At 44.2% G+C, this 23,685-nt stretch overlaps 2 protein-coding genes across 9 annotated transcripts in view; both read right to left on the bottom strand.

The window, feature by feature from the left end:
- ccdc13 (coiled-coil domain containing 13) overlaps window positions 1–3,027 on the bottom strand; it is an 11,744-nt gene extending 8,717 nt beyond the window's left edge. The window contains exons 1-4 of the mRNA XM_060875430.1: window positions 2,869–3,027; window positions 2,079–2,432; window positions 1,115–1,257; window positions 920–994 (exon numbers count right to left, since the gene is read on the bottom strand). Of these exons, the coding sequence (XP_060731413.1) occupies window positions 920–994; window positions 1,115–1,257; window positions 2,079–2,430 (570 nt within the window). The 5' untranslated portion in view covers window positions 2,431–2,432; window positions 2,869–3,027. The remainder of the gene's footprint in view (window positions 1–919; window positions 995–1,114; window positions 1,258–2,078; window positions 2,433–2,868) is intronic.
- A 1,547-nt stretch (window positions 3,028–4,574) lies between these two features.
- The window catches only part of LOC132849175 (protein zyg-11 homolog), a 93,588-nt gene continuing 74,477 nt past the window's right edge, over window positions 4,575–23,685 (bottom strand). For 2 of the 8 annotated variants that reach the window (XM_060875429.1, XM_060875428.1), the window contains exons 2-15: window positions 15,443–15,608; window positions 14,028–14,782; window positions 12,376–12,519; window positions 12,099–12,275; window positions 11,610–11,674; window positions 11,425–11,524; window positions 11,124–11,174; window positions 10,799–10,960; window positions 10,654–10,701; window positions 10,458–10,547; window positions 10,246–10,347; window positions 10,024–10,076; window positions 9,843–9,940; window positions 4,575–4,872 (exon numbers count right to left, since the gene is read on the bottom strand). In XM_060875429.1, coding sequence (XP_060731412.1) covers window positions 4,718–4,872; window positions 9,843–9,940; window positions 10,024–10,076; window positions 10,246–10,347; window positions 10,458–10,547; window positions 10,654–10,701; window positions 10,799–10,960; window positions 11,124–11,174; window positions 11,425–11,524; window positions 11,610–11,674; window positions 12,099–12,275; window positions 12,376–12,519; window positions 14,028–14,782; window positions 15,443–15,455 — 2,013 coding nt within the window. In that variant the 5' untranslated portion in view covers window positions 15,456–15,608 and the 3' untranslated portion in view covers window positions 4,575–4,717. Of the gene's footprint in view, window positions 4,873–5,584; window positions 5,663–9,842; window positions 9,941–10,023; window positions 10,077–10,245; window positions 10,348–10,457; window positions 10,548–10,653; window positions 10,702–10,798; window positions 10,961–11,123; window positions 11,175–11,424; window positions 11,525–11,609; window positions 11,675–12,098; window positions 12,276–12,375; window positions 12,520–14,027; window positions 14,783–15,442; window positions 15,609–15,877; window positions 16,169–23,685 lie in introns of those variants that run through there. The other 6 variants (XM_060875425.1, XM_060875424.1, XM_060875423.1 and 3 more) reach the window with 6 other exon arrangements.

Raw genomic sequence — 23,685 nt, 5'->3', positions numbered from 1 at the left:
ACACACATACACATAAACACACACACACACAACACACACACAGACACACACACACAACACACACACAGACACATGCACATACACAAACACACACACACACAACACACACACAGACACATGCACATACACAAACACACACACACATACACATAAACACACACACATACACACACTCACACACATGCACATACACATAAACACACACACACACACATGCACATACACATAAACACACACACACACACACAACACACACATATGCACGCACACACACACAGACACACACACACACGCAACACACACACATGCACATACACACAACACACACACATGCACATACACACAACACACACACAACACACACATGCACGCACACACACAGACACACACACACAACACACACACACACACAACACACGCACACACACGCACACACACACAGACACACATACACGCGCGCACACACACACACACGCACACACAACACATGCACACACACGCACACACACAGACACACACACACACACACACACACACACACAACACACGCACACACACACACATGCACATACACACAACACACACACACACATGCACATGCATGCACAGACACACACACACAACACACACACACAACACACGCACACACACACACAGACACACATACACGCACGCACACACACACGCACACACACACACATACACACACACTACTCTGTAAGTGGGTACTCACAAATGCAACTGCAACAAAAAACTTATTTACTGGTGATTTGCTCAAGGAGTCATATACAAATGTAAGGGAATTGTCAGAGGAATCATTTACTAATGTATAAGAACCACTTAAAGAATCATTTACAAATCTAAGTGAACTGCTCATCATAACAAACTGAACAGACTGGATGAAGACTTGTTTACCTACCTCTTGCTGTGAGCTCTTCAGATCCACTTTGTGGTTTCCTTTCACTTCGTTACTGAATACTGCTTTCTCTTGCAGCTACACACACACACACACACACACACAGTTGAAATATGAATATATATGAAATGACTTTACCACAGTATGTGTACAAACTGATATATTCCCCATCTCTCCTCTCCTCAGGGGGGTGTTTACCTCTCTCTCGAGCTCTCTCACTCTGTTGGTTAGCTGTTTGCTCTTGACTTTCTCTCTCTCCATTTCCGCTGAGAGTTCACGATTCTTCTTTGAAAGCTCCACGATCTTGGTTGCTGCTGCATCTCCTGCCAGTCCTGCTGTGCCTTCAGACAGGAGAATCACATCAATCACACTAAACAGGACAAAGGCCACCGTTCTTGAAGATTAAAGTTAACACTAACGTCAGTGTTTCCCTGTACATTCTCAGACTAAAGAAACTAAAGGTTACACATCCAGATACAAACACATCCCTGGAGATCGGACCCTCAAAGGGACGTCTTTGTACTTTCAGTCGCTACGGAAAGTGCAGGTACGAGGTACATAATGCATACATAATGTAAGTGAATATCAGTGAATCATCTGTGGAGTCTTTTACAAATATCAGCGAATCACATGAGGATTTATTCACAAATATCAGTGAATTACCTGAAGAGTTGTTTACAAATATCAGTAAATCACAGGAGGATTTGTTTGCAAATATCGGTGACTCATTTGAGGAGTTATATACAAATATCAGTGAATCAAATGAGGAATCATTTACAAATATCAGTGAATTATTACAAAAGAAATAACAGACACCATCTGCACCTTCACTTTCCCTTTGTGTGCCATGGCCAGTGTTTTATTCTAATAGATTTATTTTCTAATTGTTTGCTTGTCGATGGAGATCTTGGTGATCAGCTGTCCCATAAATAAATGATCTATTCCCAACATGCCTGTTCCACCTGCAGCAATTCTCTAAAAACTACACAAGAAAGCCTCGCAGCCCCAAGCAGCCCTGACTACAAATGAACGTGTGAGACCTTTACAAGTAGATGCATCTACCACGTCCAGCCACAAGGGAGAGACATAACCATGTGTGTGTAAAGGACAAGGACAAGACCAGCCTTGTGATGTAAAGTGTGTGTTTTTCTCAGATCCTCACCCACTACAGCCAGCCTGTCCTCCTCCCTCTTCTTCTTCAGGTACTTGATTTCAAACTCCTTTTCACTCAGGAGTTTATGGAGTCGTCCACTCTCATCACGCAGCTCCCTGACCTGCTCCTGGAGCTGATCGTTATCCTTCTTCGGCTGTCTGGACCTGGATTCTGAGTCTTGCTCATCCTCAGACAGGCCCAGACTGTTCTGCCCGTTCGAGCTCATCTCGTCCTTTTCTGTCTCAAAAGAGATCTGTTTCTTTTTCTCCAGCCGCTTGTGAAGACGCTGCACCTGCTGTTCCTGCAGCATCTGGAACTGGAGCCTCAGGCGATCCTTTGCCGTGTCCTGATCAGCCTCCATAACTGGGGGAAGAAGATGAAGGAGAAGAAGAAGAAGAAGAAAAAGAAGAAGGAGAAGAAGAAGAAGAAGAAAAAGAAGAAGAAGAAGAAGAAGAAGAAGAAGAAGAAGAAGAAGAAGGCAAAGAAAAAGGTGAAGAAGAGGAAGAGAAAGAAGAAGAAGAACAACAACAACAACAATGACAACAATAACAAGCATCAGCATCAGATTAGACTGAACTTTATAGTCATTGTACAGAGAATCAGTAGAGAGTTACTAATATAATATAATAATAATTACAACAACAACAACAACAACAACAACAATAATAATAATAATAATAGTATAGAATAAGAAGCTAAGTGAGTGTGATGCTTTATAAACACAGATATGAGCGTCACAAAGCGGTATCATTACAAATACAGGTGTTATAATGCTCTACACAGTGATAATAACACTTACTGTTCAGGTCAGTGTGACTGACACCTGCTTTAGTGTAACAGCGAGTCAGAAGAAAAGTTTTCTCTAAAACAACAGAAGAATTTGGAGATAAATTATTTCCGATAGTTGGACAAACCTGACCTCGGCTTCGAAGCGCGTGCGTTACCCTGGCAACGCGTTTCCAAGGAGACCCGATATTCCCGGAAGTAAATTATTAAAGTGAGAACGTAACAAATTATTTTGATCGAATTCAGATTCATTTCGATTTTAAACACATACAATTAAAACATGTAAGACTTTATGTGTTAGACTTTACAAAATATAAATGTAAAGATCAGAGGAATAATTTGTTTATATATTGGACCAATCAGAGGAATATGTTGTTTATACAGGACCAATCAGAGGAATATGTTGTTTATACAGGACCAATTAGAGGAATATGTGGTTTATACAGGACCAATCAGAGGAATATGTTGTTTATACAGGACCAATCAGAGGAATATGTTGTTTATACAGGACCAATCAGAGGAATATGTTGTTTATACAGGACCAATCAGAGGAATATGTTGTTTATACAGGACCAATCAGAGGAATATGTTGTTTATACAGGACCAATCAGAGGAATATGTTGTTTATACAGGACCAATCAGAGGAATATGTTGTTTATACAGGACCAATCAGAGGAATATGTTGTTTATACAGGACCAATCAGAGGAATATGTTGTTTATACAGGACCAATCAGAGGAATATGTTGTTTATACAGGACCAATTAGAGGAATATGTGGTTTATACAGGACCAATCAGAGGAATATGTTGTTTATACAGGACCAATCAGAGGAATATGTTGTTTATACAGGACCAATCAGAGGAATATGTTGAATATGTTGTTTATACAGGACCAATCAGAGGAATATGTTGTTTATACAGGACCAATCAGAGGAATATGTTGTTTATACAGGACCAATCAGAGGAATATGTTGTTTATACAGGACCAATCAGAGGAATATGTTGAATATGTTGTTTATACAGGACCAATCAGAGGAATATGTTGTTTATACAGGACCAATCAGAGGAATATGTTGTTTATACAGGACCAATCAGAGGAATATGTTGTTTATACAGGACCAATCAGAGGAATATGTTGTTTATACAGGACCAATCAGAGGAATATGTTGTTTATACAGGACCAATTAGAGGAATATGTGGTTTATACAGGACCAATCAGAGGAATATGTTGTTTATACAGGACCAATCAGAGGAATATGTTGTTTATACAGGACCAATCAGAGGAATATGTTGTTTATACAGGACCAATCAGAGGAATATGTTGAATATGTTGTTTATACAGGACCAATCAGAGGAATATGTTGTTTATACAGGACCAATCAGAGGAATATGTTGAATATGTTGTTTATACAGGACCAATCAGAGGAATATGTTGAATATGTTGTTTATACAGGACCAATCAGAGGAATATGTTGAATATGTTGTTTATACAGGACCAATCAGAGGAATATTTAGTTTTTATACAACCAATGAGTCATCCGGGATTCCGTATCAGTGTGCTAATGTTTTTAAATTATCAATAATTCTTCCCCATAAACCTTTTTTTCAGTTTCTTCATTTTTTGAATATTATAAATAATTGTATATTTTTTTTAATAATAAATAAAAGTTAAAATCTGTCTTTTTAACGGTCTCTTACAGAAATAAAGCAGACAGTGTAATTAACTGAACATGTATGTAAAAACAATACATACGAGTTTAATGTGTGTTTCAGTCAATAACATACAATGTCATTATATCAGCTGACTGAATAAAGATCTGCACCATGATGAAGCAGGGAGCTGCACTGAGTGTAAATACAAATTCAAGTTGAGGTGTGTGTCGAACTTTGTCCCTCCACCAGGTGGAGTATGTCTGTGGCAAATGAGTGTACATCGCTGTGTGTATTGGGGTCAGAGGTCAGTGTGCGTAGTACGTCCAAGCCGCCCTCCTCCTCCAGCATCCTCCTGTAGTGAGACACTACACACACACGCGCACACACACGCGCACGCGCACACGCACACGCACACACACACACGCACGCACGCACGCACGCACGCACGCACGCACGCACGCACACGCACACACGCACACACACACAGGCCTTATTAAAAACACAATCTTTGCATATATGAATATGCTAATTTAGGACACACCCCACATTCATTTACTTACTGTTTATATTAATCACAGGTGAGATTTTAGTGTCAAATTCACACATTGTCTTCACCTCCTGACTTTATTAGGACCTTGTTATGGTTTGAAAGTTTTATGTTATGATAATTCAGTCAAACTGATGCTTACTACAAACAGGGTGATCGTATTAATCAACCCTTAAAAAAACACAATTACTTCAAAAATTATTCCAAACTCTTTGAAGGAAAGTGGCTTTTGAACATCCTTGTATATGAAAAAAGCATTAGTTTTCTGGATGGAAAAAACATGGAGAAGTAATGTTACTGTAGAATGTGTAATAAGACCGATTCATGATTTATGAATTACGATTCACGATTCATTCATATGAATCAATATTTTATTCATGTACAATTCACACAGATCGATTCATGATTCAGTCATGGTTGATTCGTGTTGATTGATTCAGAGTCTTGATTAAATAATAATAAAGATTAAAGTGTAAAGTAACACACTGCTTTAGCTAGATACTTTACTTCACACTAAAATCAAACCTCACCATTTTTACCTTGATGTCCATAATGAGATGAAGTGATATTGGAGGTATTTCAGTAGGTTAAAGATGTGTTACATGTCACTGTAAAAACAACAGAGTTTATAATCCTCCAGTCTCTGTCTGTCCGACTGGCTACATCTCTGTCTGTCCGCCTGGCTGTCTGCAGCTCTGTCTGTCCGACTGGCTACATCTCTGTCTGTCCGACTGGCTGTCTGCAGCTCTGTCTGTCCGACTGGCTGTCTGCAGCTCTGTCTGTCCGACTGGCTGTCTGCAGCTCTGTCTGTCCGACTGGCTGTCTGCAGCTCTGTCTGTCCGACTGGCTGTCTGCAGCTCTGTCTGTCCGACTGGCTGTCTGCAGCTCTGTCTGTCCGACTGGCTGTCTGCAGCTCTGTCTGTCCGACTGGCTGTCTGCAGCTCTGTCTGTCCGACTGGCTGTCTGCAGCTCTGTCTGTCCGACTGGCTGTCTGCAGCTCCGTCTGTCCGACTGGCTGTCTGCAGCTCCGTCTGTCCGACTGGCTGTCTGCAGCTCCGTCTGTCCGACTGGCTGTCTGCAGCTCCGTCTGTCCGACTGGCTGTCTGCAGCTCCGTCTGTCCGACTGGCTGTCTGCAGCTCCGTCTGTCCGACTGGCTGTCTGCAGCTCCGTCTGTCCGACTGGCTGTCTGCAGCTCCGTCTGTCCGACTGGCTGTCTGCAGCTCCGTCTGTCCGACTGGCTGTCTGCAGCTCCGTCTGTCCGACTGGCTGTCTGCAGCTCCGTCTGTCCGACTGGCTGTCTGCAGCTCCGTCTGTCCGACTGGCTGTCTGCAGCTCCGTCTGTCCGACTGGCTACATCTCCGTCTGTCCGACTGGCTACATCTCCGTCTGTCCGACTGGCTGTCTGCAGCTCCGTCTGTTCGACTGGCTGTCTGCAGCTCCGTCTGTTCGACTGGCTGTCTGCAGCTCCGTCTGTTCGACTGGCTGTCTGCAGCTCCGTCTGTTCGACTGGCTGTCTGCAGCTCCGTCTGTTCGACTGGCTGTCTGCAGCTCCGTCTGTTCGACTGGCTGTCTGCAGCTCCGTCTGTTCGACTGGCTACATCTCCGTCTGTTCGACTGGCTGTCTGCAGCTCCGTCTGTCCGACTGGCTGTCTGCAGCTCCGTCTGTCCGACTGGCTGTCTGCAGCTCCGTCTGTCCGACTGGCTACATCTCCGTCTGTTCGACTGGCTACATCTCCGTCTGTTCGGCTGTCTGCAGCTCCGTCTGTTCGACTGGCTGTCTGCAGCTCCGTCTGTTCGACTGGCTGTCTGCAGCTCCGTCTGTTCGACTGGCTGTCTGCAGCTCCGTCTGTTCGACTGGCTGTCTGCAGCTCCGTCTGTTCGACTGGCTGTCTGCAGCTCCGTCTGTTCGACTGGCTGTCTGCAGCTCCGTCTGTTCGACTGGCTGTCTGCAGCTCCGTCTGTTCGACTGGCTGTCTGCAGCTCCGTCTGTTCGACTGGCTGTCTGCAGCTCCGTCTGTTCGACTGGCTGTCTGCAGCTCCGTCTGTTCGACTGGCTGTCTGCAGCTCCGTCTGTTCGACTGGCTACATCTCCGTCTGTTCGACTGGCTACATCTCCGTCTGTTCGACTGGCTACATCTCCGTCTGTTCGACTGGCTACATCTCCGTCTGTTCGACTGGCTACATCTCCGTCTGTTCGACTGGCTACATCTCCGTCTGTTCGACTGGCTACATCTCCGTCTGTCCGACTGGCTGTCTGCAGCTCCGTCTGTCCGACTGGCTGTCTGCAGCTCCGTCTGTCCGACTGGCTACATCTCCGTCTGTCCGACTGGCTACATCTCCGTCTGTTCGACTGGCTACATCTCCGTCTGTTCGACTGGCTACATCTCCGTCTGTTCGACTGGCTGTCTGCAGCTCCGTCTGTTCGACTGGCTGTCTGCAGCTCCGTCTGTTCGACTGGCTGTCTGCAGCTCCGTCTGTTCGACTGGCTGTCTGCAGCTCCGTCTGTTCGACTGGCTGTCTGCAGCTCCGTCTGTTCGACTGGCTGTCTGCAGCTCCGTCTGTTCGACTGGCTGTCTGCAGCTCCGTCTGTTCGACTGGCTGTCTGCAGCTCCGTCTGTTCGACTGGCTACATCTCCGTCTGTCCGACTGGCTACATCTCCGTCTGTCCGACTGGCTGTCTGCAGCTCCGTCTGTTCGACTGGCTGTCTGCAGCTCCGTCTGTTCGACTGGCTGTCTGCAGCTCCGTCTGTTCGACTGGCTGTCTGCAGCTCCGTCTGTTCGACTGGCTGTCTGCAGCTCCGTCTGTTCGACTGGCTGTCTGCAGCTCCGTCTGTTCGACTGGCTGTCTGCAGCTCCGTCTGTTCGACTGGCTGTCTGCAGCTCCGTCTGTTCGACTGGCTGTCTGCAGCTCCGTCTGTTCGACTGGCTGTCTGCAGCTCCGTCTGTTCGACTGGCTGTCTGCAGCTCCGTCTGTTCGACTGGCTACATCTCCGTCTGTTCGACTGGCTGTCTGCAGCTCCGTCTGTCCGACTGGCTGTCTGCAGCTCCGTCTGTCCGACTGGCTGTCTGCAGCTCCGTCTGTCCGACTGGCTGTCTGCAGCTCCGTCTGTCCGACTGGCTGTCTGCAGCTCCGTCTGTCCGACTGGCTACATCTCCGTCTGTTCGACTGGCTACATCTCCGTCTGTTCGACTGGCTACATCTCCGTCTGTTCGACTGGCTGTCTGCAGCTCCGTCTGTTCGACTGGCTGTCTGCAGCTCCGTCTGTTCGACTGGCTGTCTGCAGCTCCGTCTGTTCGACTGGCTGTCTGCAGCTCCGTCTGTTCGACTGGCTGTCTGCAGCTCCGTCTGTTCGACTGGCTGTCTGCAGCTCCGTCTGTTCGACTGGCTGTCTGCAGCTCCGTCTGTTCGACTGGCTGTCTGCAGCTCCGTCTGTTCGACTGGCTACATCTCCGTCTGTTCGACTGGCTACATCTCCGTCTGTTCGACTGGCTACATCTCCGTCTGTTCGACTGGCTACATCTCCGTCTGTTCGACTGGCTACATCTCCGTCTGTTCGACTGGCTACATCTCCGTCTGTTCGACTGGCTACATCTCCGTCTGTTCGACTGGCTACATCTCCGTCTGTTCGACTGGCTGTCTGCAGCTCCGTCTGTTCGACTGGCTGTCTGCAGCTCCGTCTGTTCGACTGGCTGTCTGCAGCTCCGTCTGTTCGACTGGCTGTCTGCAGCTCCGTCTGTTCGACTGGCTACATCTCCGTCTGTTCGACTGGCTACATCTCCGTCTGTTCGACTGGCTACATCTCCGTCTGTTCGACTGGCTACATCTCCGTCTGTTCGACTGGCTACATCTCCGTCTGTTCGACTGGCTACATCTCCGTCTGTTCGACTGGCTACATCTCCGTCTGTTCGACTGGCTACATCTCCGTCTGTTCGACTGGCTACATCACCGTCTGTTCGACTGGCTACAACTCCGTCTGTTCGACTGGCTGTCTGCAGCTCCGTCTGTTCGACTGGCTGTCTGCAGCTCCGTCTGTTCGACTGGCTGTCTGCAGCTCCGTCTGTTCGACTGGCTGTCTGCAGCTCCGTCTGTTCGACTGGCTGTCTGCAGCTCCGTCTGTTCGACTGGCTGTCTGCAGCTCCGTCTGTTCGACTGGCTGTCTGCAGCTCTGTCTGTTCGACTGGCTGTCTGCAGCTCTGTCTGTTCGACTGGCTGTCTGCAGCTCTGTCTGTTCGATTGGATGTCTGCAGCTCTGTCTGTTCGATTGGATGTCTGCCTCTCTGTCTGTCCACATCTCTGTCTGTCCAACTGGCTTTCTGCATCTCTGTCTGTCTACATCACTGTCTGTCTGACTGGCTGTCTGCATCTCTGTCTGTCTGAATAGCTGTCTGCATCTTTGTCTGTTCAACTGGCTGTCTGCATCTCTGTCTGTCTGTCTGTCTGCATCTCTGTCTGTATCACTGCCTGTCTGTCTGTCTACATCTCTGCCTGTCTGTCTGTCTGACTGTCTACCTCTCGGTCTGTCTCTCTACCTCTCGGTCTGTCTGTCTGACTGTCTACCTCTCTGTCTGTCTGTCTGTCTGACTGTCTACCTCTGTGTCTATATGTCTGTCTACCTCTGTCTGTCTGTCTTTCTACCTCTCTTTCTGTCACTCTGTCTACCTCTCTTTCTTTCTGTCAGTCTGTCTACCTCTCTTTCTGGCACTCTGTCTGTCTACCTGTCTGTCTGTCTGGCTACATCTCTGTCTGATCCTCTGCCTGCCTGTCTGTCTCTCTCTCTGTCTCTCACCTTTGTGTGTGCAGATATGTCTGATGCCCCAGAGAGCCCAGAGCTGCACTGCAGATGGCTGAGAGACTCCCATGAGAAGATAGAGTGGACGCAGTGACCTGGACAGGGAAGAAAATACCCTCAATACAGATCATTTATCTCACAGAAACATTTAGGTGAACAGTTCAAATAATTCACACACCGGTATGAGATAATAGAACGCTCTGGAGGAGTCCATGATATCACAGCAGAGTGCTTCACACACACACACACACACACACACACACACACACACACACACACACACACACACACACACACACACACACACACACACACACACGGTCAGGTGCTGTGGTTTAAAATGTGTGGTTTTAGCTGTAATATTAATGAAGTTGATGTAAACAGCAATAACAGAGCTTACCAGTTTAGTAAGAATTTCATGTTGCAGAGTCGAGTCCAGACTCCACACACTGCTGGATGTGATGTTGGCAAGGAAACCACCAGCTAAATAACTCACCTCCACCTAATGTTATAGAACACACACACACACACACACACACACACACACACACACACACAGGAATTTCTAATCTACTCTGTTCTCAGTTTATTTCACTTGTCCTCCAGTTTCACCTCTTTCTTTTCCATCAGAACGAAAATAAGCTGCAGAAGTTCCTCATCCATCAGCTGAGCGTGAAGGTCCTCCATCTCAGACACGTTAGTCTGAACATCGGCACAAAGTCACAATCATTTCAGGTCTGACTGAAGTTGTTTTTTAAACCTCACAATCAGAGTTTTTGTTTTAAATAATACACATTTTAAAACTCACCAGGAGGCCGAGAACAATCTTCAGTACCCTGGGATTGGAGTAATATGTCTGTACACAAACACACACACCAGACACTTCTAAAATTGTGTGTATTTTGTATTTCGTGTGTTTGTGTGTATGTGTGAGTGTGTTTGTGTGTGTGTACCTCCATGAGTTCTTTGTACAACTCCAGACCCTCACACTGCAGGAAGAGTGTGCAGGCGGTGTTTGCATCATCTGTGAGACCCCACAGAGCTGTCAGAGTGCCTTGAAGTATATTGTCCAACAGTCCCATTGATGCCCTTTGTTGCACCAAATGTAACAAACGCTGCACACTCACACACACACACACACACACACACACACACACACACACACACAGAGAGATGTACAGGTGAAAGATGCTGAGGTTAGACACCAATACCGACAAATTACCCACAATTCTATGTGTTTTTTACACTATAGTGATGGTGTGAAGATTCAGTTCTGACCTTCATGATGATCTCTTCAGTTCCCAGCTCGACGATTTCTTCCTGACTCAACTGTGCACACACACACACACACACACACACACACACACTTTACTGTTATATTATATTTACCAAACGCTCTGAGAGCAGCACAGATAATAAAACACTTTATAAGGTGGAAACTATGTTCTGATTGGTTAAAGTGAAATTGTGGGCGGGAAGTGTGTTCTGATTGGTTAGGATGGCATTGAGAGTGGAGATTGTGGTCTGACTGAGTAATGTTTTAGCTGTTTATGGCCTTGTGTAGAGTTTATTGTGTTACCTGTGACATCAGTACGACAATGACGGACGCACAGAGCGACTGTAGAGTTTCGTCTTCATTAGAAATGAAACACATCATCACCTGTTTAGCTGCTTCACACCTGCCACAACATAGTCATACACATTCATACACAATTCTGTCATCGTATATACAGTAGTGTAGAATGGTGTGAAAGGGGGAGCTACCTGTTAAAGGGGATGACATCCAGGATATAATTACTGCACAGACTCAGTAGGCAGTTCTTCTGGATCTAAACACACAGAGTTATACCTCTTATATATATGTTATACATAATGTAAAATGTCAGATGGCATAAGTGTGTGTGTGTGTGTCTGTGTGTGTGTGCACCTGTGTGCCTGTGTGTGTGCCTGTGTGTGTGTGTGTCTGTGTGTGTGTCTGTGTGTGTGCACCTGTGTGCCTGTGTGTGTGTCTGTGTGCCTGTGTGTGTGTGCCTGTGTGTGTGTGTGTGCCTGTGTGTGTGTGTCTGTGTGTGTGTGTGTGCCTGTGTGTGTGTGCCTGTGTGTGTGTGCCTGTGTGTGTGTGCCTGTGTGTGTGTGTCTGTCTGTGTGTGTCTGTCTGTGTGTGTGCCTGTCTGTGTGTGTGCCTGTCTGTGTGTGTGCCTGTCTGTGTGTGTGCCTGTCTGTGAGTGTGTGTGTGTGTGTCTGTGCGTGTACCTGTTTATGATCAGGAAAGGTTCTCATGGTGGTGATTATGTGTCTCATCACATTTCCCAGCAGCCTTTGCGACATCCCCTCTGCCAGCTCCAGAACGGTGAGGTTAAACACACACGCTGACCCCGACACCTGAACGCTCACACACTTGCTGTGGGCTTTCATTCCCAAATACACCAGCTACACACACACACACACACACACAGGCTACCAAGGTAACAGTTATTCAGACAAAAGCACAAAGCTCAGGCTTACACTGTACAGTCACGGTGCTCTGTACCTTCAACACGTCCGGACGGCAGCCGATGTCTGCGTCACTGAGGAGTTTGTAGAGACAGAGCAGCACCTCCTGCATGAAGCTCTCCCTGCCCCTGTACCTCCTCAGAGCCTCACACAGCTGTGGAAGGTTCCAGTCTCCTGCCACCTGAAAACACACACACACATGCACAAAGTATGTTTCATGTTGGTTAGATAAGTGGATCAGAGTGAACTAGTGCTCAGGCTGCAAGTCAATAAAATCTAACACGTCACTCTAATGATGCTCTATAAATGACATCACTCATGTGCTTCTTTATCCAGAGCCGAAGCCTGTATGTCCTCAAACACATTTGGTAAGGAGACCAGATGTGAATGTTCTCAGTTTCCTCAACCCTCTTCACTGTCTGCACCACTGAACAGCCACCTTTTCTGGCCACATCTTGAGCCTCAAAGTCTTGGTTCAGGTCCTGGATCAGATTCAGATGGTGAAGACCAGTAGGTGCCTGGGAGATGTTTTGGAGACAAACTGTAATCCCACCCAGAAACCCCAGTCCTTCTGGGAGTATTAAATCCATCTGAGATTAGGTTGAAATCCTAGTCTGAAAATCTGACTGTGGAGATCAGAATCATACGCTTTCTGGTTCAGCAGCTGAGAGACTAGGAATGACACCAAGCTGCTGGGGATTAGTGCAGTTTATTCTAGTGTTAGGTGAAGATTTGGGTCGTTAAATTTCCTGCTGTTCAAACAGCCAGGAAGTTCATTCAAGCACCTAATGAACAGAGCTCTTACAATGTGTTATAAACAGAGGTGGGTAGAGTATCCAAAATCTGTACTCAAGTAAAAGTACAAGTACTTATGGAAATATTTACTCAAGTAAGAGTAAAAGTAACAATCTTAATAGTGTTATAATTAACACTATTAGTGTTAATAGTGTTACAATCTTACCGCTACGTGTTTTTTTAGGTTGGAGCTGGAATTCTTGTAAGCTGTGATGTCTTTTTGTTTTGGTGCACACAGAATGCATCGCATTATAAAGCTATTATTCTTTACATCTTGGAGTGAAAATATAGAATTAATATGAGGCCACTGGTGATCTGCCTTTGATAAAGAGCAAACGTCTTCCTCTGCTTCAGCCATCATCTTCCAACTAAAGGTGCGCTAAACTTCAGCAGGAGATGTGCAGCATACTCTCATGAAGCAGCCTCTCCAACGTCTCGAGAGACTTGTCATATAAACTAATTATTATTTATTAAATCTCATAATTATTAACATTTGAGTAACGGAGGAACGCTGCCGATTGTAGCGAAGTAAAAGTAAAGTTTTTCCACTAAAAATCTACTTGAGTAAAAGTACGCATCTGTAATTATACTCAAAAAGTACAAGTTACCCAAAAAACGTACTCAAGTAGATGTAACGAAGTAAATGTAAGTCGTTACTACACACCTCTGGTTATAAATAAGTAAAATGACCAAGACTCAGGGTTACAAGCGGTTTGCACCACCTGGGGCAGGCATTTTCTGTTAAAGTTAATCAAATGCTCATCGTTTGGACCCATGTCATATTTTATAGTATGTCCAGTCCATATTATTCTCACAAGCTTCTTTGAAGTCTATTTCAGGAATTAGATTAACCTTTAAAGCCTTGTATGATTTACAGGTTTTAGAAAACCTCACCTTCAGATTGCCTTCTCCAGACAGGAGGTCAGATCTTCCAGCCCCTGTGGCCAGCAGACCAATGAACCTCATTCTTGTGTGTCCCTCCAGGAAGGTCTTCAAGGTCTCATCACTGATCCCTTTCCACCCTGACACATCCAGATCCAAGAGGGCTGGGAGGATGTGTGACTTCTGCAGGAGCTTCCTGATCATCTCTCCCCTTGTCTGCATCTGATCGTTGGAGACATCGAGGTGTGTGAGGAGCTCCAGTTCAGAGATCACAGCGAGAAAGTCATCGGCAGCCATTCTGAGGTGGTGCAGTGCGTGAAGAGTAAGTGAACGCAGCCTCGAGCGGAGCTTCAAGAGCGGCATGAGGTCAGTGATGTTTGTCCCAGAAATATCCAGGCTCTCCAGCAGCGGGAGTGAGCAGATGTCCTCCAAAGTTGAGTCGTCCAGAGGGGTCCATGCCACAGAGAGACTCCTGAGACCCTGCAACCTCCTGAAACTTACCGGAACGTCCAAGAGACAATCCACAGCACTCACGCTCAGCCTCTGCAGGCTCTGACAGCAGACCTGATTTAAGGAGAGGCCCTGAAGGATGTCAGAGACTGTAATGTCACCAAGAACATGGGACATATCGAGTTCCTGCAGGCAGTGAGAACACAGAGAACGACAGAAGGAAGCTGCGGTGAGACGAGTTCCACGAATGCAGGCACGCTTCAGGCGAAAACACTCGACATTGTGAAAAATACCAAGAGTCTTTTCGTTCAGCAAACCTGCCATGAAGACGAGAAGAAGAAAGAAATAAGGGTTATACAAGTGGAAAGAACTCAGTCCATAAGGACCACTCCTCACTACAACTGATGCATTTCATGTGCGTTGTGTTCTTGCTATAAATCACAGAATACTGTTAATAATTAAATAGTTCATTTCTTTCTGATAACCAATTACAGACCACGTTAGCTACCAACAACCAACGAATAAGCACCATGGTTCTCATCACCCACTCATGGCACACTATTGCTTCCAACACCCAATCACAGCATATTTGTGTTTCTTATGACCAGTCTCTGATCATAAGTCTCTGATCATAAGTCTCTGATCACCACTGGTCCTTATGACCAATCACTGATCACCACTGGTCCTTATGACCAATCACTGATCACCACTGGTCCTTATGACCAATCACTGATCACCACTGGTCCTTATGACCAATCACTGATCACCACAGGTCCTTATGACCAATCACTGATCACCACTGGTCCTTATGACCAACCACTGATCACCACTGGTCCTTATGACCAATCACTGATCACCACTGGTCCTTATGACCAATCACTGATCATGTGAGGATGTGTTAGCTACTTATATTATAGGATGAGTTAGAGGATGTGTTAGCTACGTCCCCCTTGAAAAGAGCCTCCACCTCTGATCACCTTCATCTGTCATGGTGCTCAGTAACAAATCGGACAGTTCCGGTGGAAAAATCGGACAGGATCGGAGACGCAGTGATCCGTCATCACACACACTGCACAGGGTGTCAAGGCTTTGACACACACTCAGTAAACACACATGAACAAGAGAGGGAGGGCTGTCTTCATCCTGCAACACACACACACACACACACACACACACACACACACACAATAATATTTCAAGTATCTCTTCTACTATGGAAGATCCCTTTAACTCAACTTTAACTGACACATTTATGGCCAACGGTTAAGATAAATACACAGTTAATAATAATAATAATAATAATAATAATAATAATAATAATAATAAATAATAATAATAATAATAATAAGGACACTGAACCTCATTACAGACCTTTATTAACTTCAGGCATAAGAAACTTTATTAAAACTCACCATATCTGTGTAAACAGGATAAAGAAGTGTTTTGATGTTGAAATAAATATCCGATCAAGTAGTTTAAAGCAGTTTAAAGTTGTTATGTATCAGCTGAAATCTCACAGCCTCACAGTGTGTTAGTATCTGTAGCTTTTATCACCTCCGACACAAAACAGACTAAAGGCCTTAACAACACTGACGCTCTGGAGCTACACATCGCGCGAGATCTGCAAATCGCGCGAGATCTCGCGAGAGAGACCGCACCGCCGCTACGCGTCCGCCATGTTGGAAAGGTCATGTACTCAATACGAGGTCATAAACATATGCGACTCCTCCGTGATATAATCACTCTAGAGAAGATTTATTCCGTTATAAACGTTACATATGTTCACATACATATGATGTAGATTTATTACGTCTATAGTGTATTGCTCTAATAACTGCAACATCACAGTAGGACGTTTAAACATTTAAAATGTCATTAAGTTAAAGATTAGATATGAAAGGTGATATATTCTTTATTATTTATTGATTATCACTAAGTAAAGAAAAGAAAAGTACATGTAGATTCATAAAAACACAAATCGGGGATAGTGAGGGGTCAAATATGATACCTAAATTTCTAACAGTAGCTGAGGGGAAAATCTTAGTAGCATCCAGATCAAGACTAAAGTCCACAGAGTTGTATTTTATTAGAGATGGAGGACCAGTTATCAGAATGTCGGTTTTACCCAGATTCAGGCTAAGAAAATTTGAGTGTAGCCATAGTTTTAACTCGCTAACACAAGAGGAGTGTGAGGATTTTACATTAACAGAATCTGGTCAACAGGCAGTATATATAACAGTATATAACTGAATATCATCAGCATAACAATGATAGCTAAAACCATGTCGACGAATGATGTTACCAAGCGGCTGAATTTACAGAATGAATAGAAGTGGGCCAATAACAGAGCCCTGTGGGACACCCTGTTTAAGTAAGACAGTAGGAGATTTGGAATTGTGTATGGAGATGATATTGCCTGCCCGTGAGATAAGAAGAAAACCAGGATAGTGCAGAGCCTGATATGCCAAATTCCGCTAAGCGGGAAAGTAATATCTTATGACAGACAGTATCAAAGGCAGAGCTGAGGTCTAATAACAGAAGTATAGAGAGACTACCTGAGTCTCCAGTGAGTAAAAGATCATTAACAACCTTTACTAGCGTGGTCTCCGTGCTATGCTGTTGGCGGAAGCCAGATTGAAAAATATCAAAGAGGTTGTTACCAGCTAGGAATGACTGCAGCTGAGAGGCCACAGCCTTTTCCATAATCTTTGATACAAATGGCAAATTGGAAATAGGGCAGTAGTTGGATAAGTCTGCCAGGTCCAGATTAGTCTTTTTAAGTATGGGAGTAACAGCAGCAGTCTTAAGTGACACAGGTACAGTGACATATTAATAAGGTGGGAGATGGGGGCAGAAATCGCCGATGTACAGTCTTTTAGCAAGAAAGTAGGTGCAGGATCAAGAGTACATGATGAGGAGTTAGATTTTAGTATTAGCTCAGTGATTAATGAGGAATTGGTTAAGGCTAGGGTTGTCATATAATTATTAGATTGAGATTTCATATGCACATCGGTAGTTGGTTCCTCAAGTGAGCATGGTTTGCGTGACTTTGATGTTGTGAGTAATTTGAGACTGATTCCGAAATTTGATGAAAAGGATGTGGAACGGTTTTTTGTATTATTTGAAGGTGTTGCTGAGGCAAGAAATTGATGACCAACGTACTTTGATGTTACAATGTGTTTTTACGGGCAGGGCTCAAGAAACATACTCCTCTCTTAGGACAGAGGATGCAGCAAAATATCAGACTGTAAAGACCGCAGTTTTGAAATCTTATTAATTAGTTCCGGAGGCATACAGGCAAAAATTTAGGTTTTGGAGAAAAGGTGAGAAACAGACACATGTTGAGTTTCTACATGACATTTCAATGTACTTTAATCACTGGTGTATGGCTTCTGAGATTGAAACACTAGATGACTTAAAGGATTTGATTGTACTTGAACAATTCAAAAATTGTATTTCTGATCATGTAGCGACTTACATAAGTGAACAAAAATCTCTCACTGCGCATGAGGCAGCTGTTTCAGCCGATGAATTTTCCTTAATTCATAAAACTTCGGCAAATGTGATGTATGGAGGTCCTAGTCGGAACGAACCGTGGCGTAAATCCACTCAGTCTGGTAAATTTCGGCATGATTTTGTTGGAGGACAAGATAAAAATAATGTGTAATTATTGTCATACATTTGGTCATTGGAAAACTGAGTGTCCGATGTTAAAAATGAGAGAAACGTCCAAAACCAACTTAAAATTTCCGCCTGTGAAACCTGTTGCTTTAGCCGTTTCAGTCTTGTCTCATTCCCATGAGCAAAAAATTTGCGCACCCTGCGAAAATCTTGCGAGACACTGGTTCGTATGAATCCTTCGTTTTAAAGTCAGTACTGCCCTTTTCATCCAGCTCGTATACAGGAGATAATGTGCTGATACGTGGCATCGGTATGGATGTTATGTCTGTTCCTCTCCATCAACTTTTTCTGCAGTCTGATTTAATTCAGGGTGAAGTGGAAATTGGTGTTCGTCCTTGTTTGCCTGTTGAGGGAATACAGGTTATACTAGGGAACGATTTGGCTGGAAACCGTGTTTGGAAAGATTGTTCGTCAAACTTGGTGGTGACTCCGTCTCCAATAATTCATGAATCGAAGAATGAAGGGCATTCTTCGTTCATTACCACGGTTTTGCCGTCCTGTGCAGTAACACGGGCTATGTCAAAAAACCAAAGTAAGTAAACCAAAAATTGACAAATGTGACAGTCCAAAGGAGACGAGTACTTTGGAAATTCCTTCAATTTTGTCAGTAGCGCGTAATGATTTGGTGATGGAACAAAAGGTGGATTTAACCTTAAATGAGCTGTTTGATCGGGTTGTTCCGTGTGACACGATTGCTAACCTTCCTTCTGGTTATTACCTAGATGAAGGTCTATTGGTTTGAAAATGGGTACCACATGGAGATTTTGCAATCGGAGACCCCATTGTACAAATTGTTGTTCCTCAGAAATTTCGGAACCTTGTGTTACAAACTGCGCATGATACATCTGGTCATTTGGGTGTTAAAAAAACCTATAAGTTGCTCTTAAAAAGGTTTTTTTGGCCAAAATTAAAGCGGGATGTTTCTAGTTACATTAAGTCGTGTCATACTTGCCAACTAACAGAAAAACCTAACCAGGCGATAAAATCAGCACCCCTTTATTCAATCCCTGTGATAAGTCAAAATCAGGCAGCGAGTATTTATTTACAGTTATGTGTCAGGTAACACGTTATCCGTCGGCTTACCCGCTTCGTTCTATTACTGCAAAAAATGTCTTGAAAGCACTTACTCAGTTTATTTCTGTCTTTGGAATACCACGAGTTATTCAATCGGACCAAGGTAGTAATTTTACATCTAATGTGTTTCGTCAAATATTAAAACAACTTCACATTAAAACATAATCTTTCCACTGCTTACCATGCACAGAGCCAGGGAGCTCTAGAAAGATTTCACCAAACATTGAAATCTTTACTACGATCGTATTGTACTCAGATGGGGAAAGACTGGGAAGCGGGTTTACCCTGGATGCTGATGGCTGCTCGTGAGGCTTCACAGGAGAGTACAGGTTTTTGTCCAAATGAGCTTGTTTTTGGCCATGATATACGAGGTCCTTTGGATGTTTTGGCTGATGACTGGAAAAAGTCTGATCCACCGAAGAATGTTCTGACTTATGTTAGCGATTTTCGTAGGGAAATTTTTGAGGTTGGTCAAATGGAAAAAGCGCATTTAAGTAAGGCTCAGGACCGAATGAAGCGCTTCTTTGATCGTCCTGCAGAAGTCCGTTAGTTTCAACAAGGTGATCAAGTACTGGCATTGTTGCCTATTGTAGGATCTCCTTTTCAGGCTAAATTTGCTGGACCTTACACCGTTGCTCGTAAAATATCAGATCTTAGTTATTTAATCAAAACCCCAGATCGAAATAAGAAAACCAGAGTATGTCCCATAAACTTGCTAAAACCCTATTATGCATGTAAGGAGGCTGCTCTTATTGATACTGACACGAACGAAATGATTGGGTCTGATATTAAACCTGTCCTTTTGACGGGAACGGTTGCAGTTGCTGATGTAACTCCCTCTGGAGATGAGTTTTATCCCGGTGATTCGGTCCTACAAGGCCATTTGCAAAACTCAGAGGCTCTTAAAACACTGTGATCGGCTCAATTATTTGGTGGAGGAGCAACGTACTCATTTGATTAATTTAATTACAGAGTACGATTTGCTGTTTTCAGATATTCCGTCATGTACTCATTTAATCGAGCACAATATTGATGTCAGGGATCAATGCTCCTATTCGTCAGCGCTATCGTATTTCAGCAAATAAGAAAAAAACATTTGGATGCTGAATTTGACTACATGCTTAAAAATGGTATCGCTGAACCCTCATTTTCTAGCTGGGCGTCCCGTCACTGTTGGTGAGTAAATCTGATGGCTCCTTTCGGTTCTGCACGGATTATCGAAAGGTAAATGCAGTTACAAAACCTGACTCTTTTCCTTTACCTCGAATTGAGGATTGCATTGATCAGGTGGGAAGTGCCAAATTTGTGACCAAGTTTGACCTTTTAAAAGGTTATTGGCAAGTACCCCTATCTGCAAGGGCGAGGGAAATATCTGCCTTTATTACACCTTCTGGATTATTTACTTATAAAGTAATGAGTTTCGGTTTGCGGAACGCACCCGCCACCTTTCAGCAATTAATGATTAATGTTATCTCTGGTTTAAAAGGCTGTACGGTATATTTAGATGATGTGGTAGTTTATAGCCACACATGGGACGAGCATTTACAGCATATTCGGGCTTTGTTGGATCACTTTGTTGTAGCCAATTTGACCGTAAATCTATCAAAGTCTGAGTTTGCAAAAGCCACCTTTACTTACCTTGGTAAGATTGTGGGAAATTGTGGCCGGTTCGTGGCCGGTTCGTGGGAAAGTAGACATCATTGATAAGTATCCTACTCCAACTACCAAAAAGGAATTAATGCGTTTTTTGGGAATGGTGGGATTTTACCGTTGTTTCTGTCGGAATTTCTTGGTGGTGGCTGCGCCTTTAACAAATTTGTTGCGTGGAACCATGAAGTTCCAATGGAATCATATTTGCCAGGCAGCTTTTGAGAAGATTAAAATGTTGCTAACAGAAGCTCCCGTTTTGGTGGCTCCGAAATTTGACCAGTCTTTTCAATTACAAGTTGATGCAAGTAACATAGGCACAGGTGCAGTTTTGATACAGAAATCCTAGGAAGGTGTTGACCATCCAGTGGCTTTCTTTTCCCGGAAATTTAATTTATATCAGTTAAATTATTCTGTAATTGAGTAAGAAGCATTGGCTTTAATATGGGCATTGCAACACTTTGATGTGTATGTTGGGGCGACGGAGGGACCTTTGGCCATCTATACTGACCATAACCCACTGACATTTTTGCGCTCCCTACAAAGCCCAAATCAGAGGCTTATGAGATGGTGCCTATTCCTCCAGGCTTATTCATTAGAAATTCGCCATATTAAAGGCTCGGAAAACTTAATTGCTGATGCCCTGTCACGTATTCTTATGGTGTGAATGTTCTGCTGGTGTACCCATATTCTTGTCTCTGTCTCTTCTTTCCTTTCTTAAATTTTGCTTCCTAGGTGCAAAGGTTGCTGAAAGGAGATGAAGAACTGAGGGACTGGATTCATGAGAGTAACCGACATGGCATTAATGCTGATTAGTAAACATGATAATGATTTATTATTTTGTGATTCTTCTTGATTATTGATGGTTTTTTCTTTTTTTTTTTTTTTTTTTTAATGGGGGGTGTCGTGACGGGTGTCCTGCTTCCCCGCTACAGCTGGCCAGTGGGTGGAGCTGTGCTGCACCTGTTGCTTGTTATCTTTCCTTATTTAAGTTTGGTGTTGATTGTGTTTAGGGGGATTTTTCCGCTTGGGTTCTGTTTGGGGTTGTTTTCTGCTTTGTTTCTTCCTTATTTTGTAAGTATTGTTTTCCATTTGTGTCCTCCAATACACTGTCCCGTTTAAACTGTTAAAACATTCTGTCAAAGCTCAGACTAATTATTCACATTTTAAATAAAAGATTAAATGGTAGTTTGGTTTTCACTGCGTCCTCCCTTTTTGTCATGACTTGAGCCAGTTGTGACAACAGGTAGATACAAATGTGCACAGGTGAGTGAATAGTTGGGCTCGTGTAGACCCACTGGGAGATATACTGCACAGGTACATACACAGGTAGATCCCCAGGTCCCTATGTCAATAGTCACCTGATTCAGACTCACAGACACAGGCATTTATTTAGTGTATTATTTGTGTGTGAGAGGCTGTGTGGAGGTGACGGTGGAGAACGTTCAGGATCTCATGATGGCGGCCGACATGCTGCAACTCGGCGAGCTCGTGCTTATCTGTGGAGAGTTTCTGAGGAGCCACATGGAGCCGAGTAACTGTGTCGGAATTTATCAGTATCTGGAACAGTTCAGTTACAACGAGGTCCTGGAGTTCACTCAGAACTACATCCACGCCCACTTCCTACAGGTGAGCCCCAGCCTCCAGCACACCTGACTGTACCTTTAACTCTGTGTGTGTGTGTGTGTGTGTGTGTGAGGAGTTTAAGCCCCTGACTGTACCTTTAACTCTGTGTGTGTGTGTGTGTGTGTGTGTGTGTGAGCAGTTTAACCCCCTGACTGTACCCTTAACTCTGTGTGTTAGGGGTGTGTGTGTGTGTGTGTGTGTGTGTGTGAGTTTAACCCCCTGACTGTACCGTTAACTCTTGGGTCAATGCAGATCCTTATCTTGCCGTTACGGACAGCAGCTACCATTGAACTCACCCACTCAGTCGGCTGGTTGACTTTTGTTATGTATCCATCTTTAACCATCTCATGTAGTTTCTCTATTATTTTCTTTTTTAGCACAGCTGATTGACAGCGGACAGGATGGACTACACCTTTTGCATCAGGATCAATTTTAATTGTGCATTTTCCTGGTAAAGTTCCAGTAGTGCAAGTCAGCTCTGTGTAATCGTCTAGTCCAGTTGGCACTTTTTGTTTCATTGTCGTGTGACCGTAATGTGTCTTATTTTTTTTTTAGTAGGCTGCAATGCATCAAGTCACATAACTAAGCCTAATTTACATTTACATTTACAGCATTTGGCTAATGCTTCTGCTGTTGCACCGCTGAGTACATTTTCCTGAGAGATGTCCACAATCTCGAATTCTGTTAAAATCTCAGCATCCTTATATTTAGCCAGAAGGTCAACCGCAGCTATAGGCTTCAGCTTGTGGTTAGAGTAGGACTTCAGCACTCGATTAGAGCAGCTTAGCTCACCATCATGCAGGAGTGCCTGATAACTACTTACAGTCAATGTGTTTCATCTTGCACGAGTATCAATTCTGACTGGCACCTTCTGAGACCTAATTTCAGTGTCTGCTGTCCATTTATCATCACTGTGCTCATTTGTTTGTGTGATATTTATGCTCAGCATCTCATCATCTTCTGATTCTGATCGCTGCTGCACACTAACGGCGTTTACTGATCTTTTTCGGCATACTGCCACCCAGTGGTTCGGTTTGTGACAATATGAGCATACAGAGCCTTTTGCTGGACAATTTCCTTGGTTCAACTTATGCTGTGGGTCTTTGCCGCAACTTGGACAGTTTTTTGGTCGGTTTACATGTATTTCTTTCTGCACAAATTTTGTCAGATTTTCCTGGAATGTTTTCTTGTT

The sequence above is a fragment of the Tachysurus vachellii genome, chromosome 7 (genome assembly GCF_030014155.1).
Source record: "Tachysurus vachellii isolate PV-2020 chromosome 7, HZAU_Pvac_v1, whole genome shotgun sequence".
NCBI classification, from domain to species: Eukaryota; Metazoa; Chordata; class Actinopteri; order Siluriformes; family Bagridae; genus Tachysurus; species Tachysurus vachellii.
The sequence above is the reverse complement of the archived record's forward strand: the minus strand, read 5'-3'. Positions and strand labels throughout refer to the sequence as shown.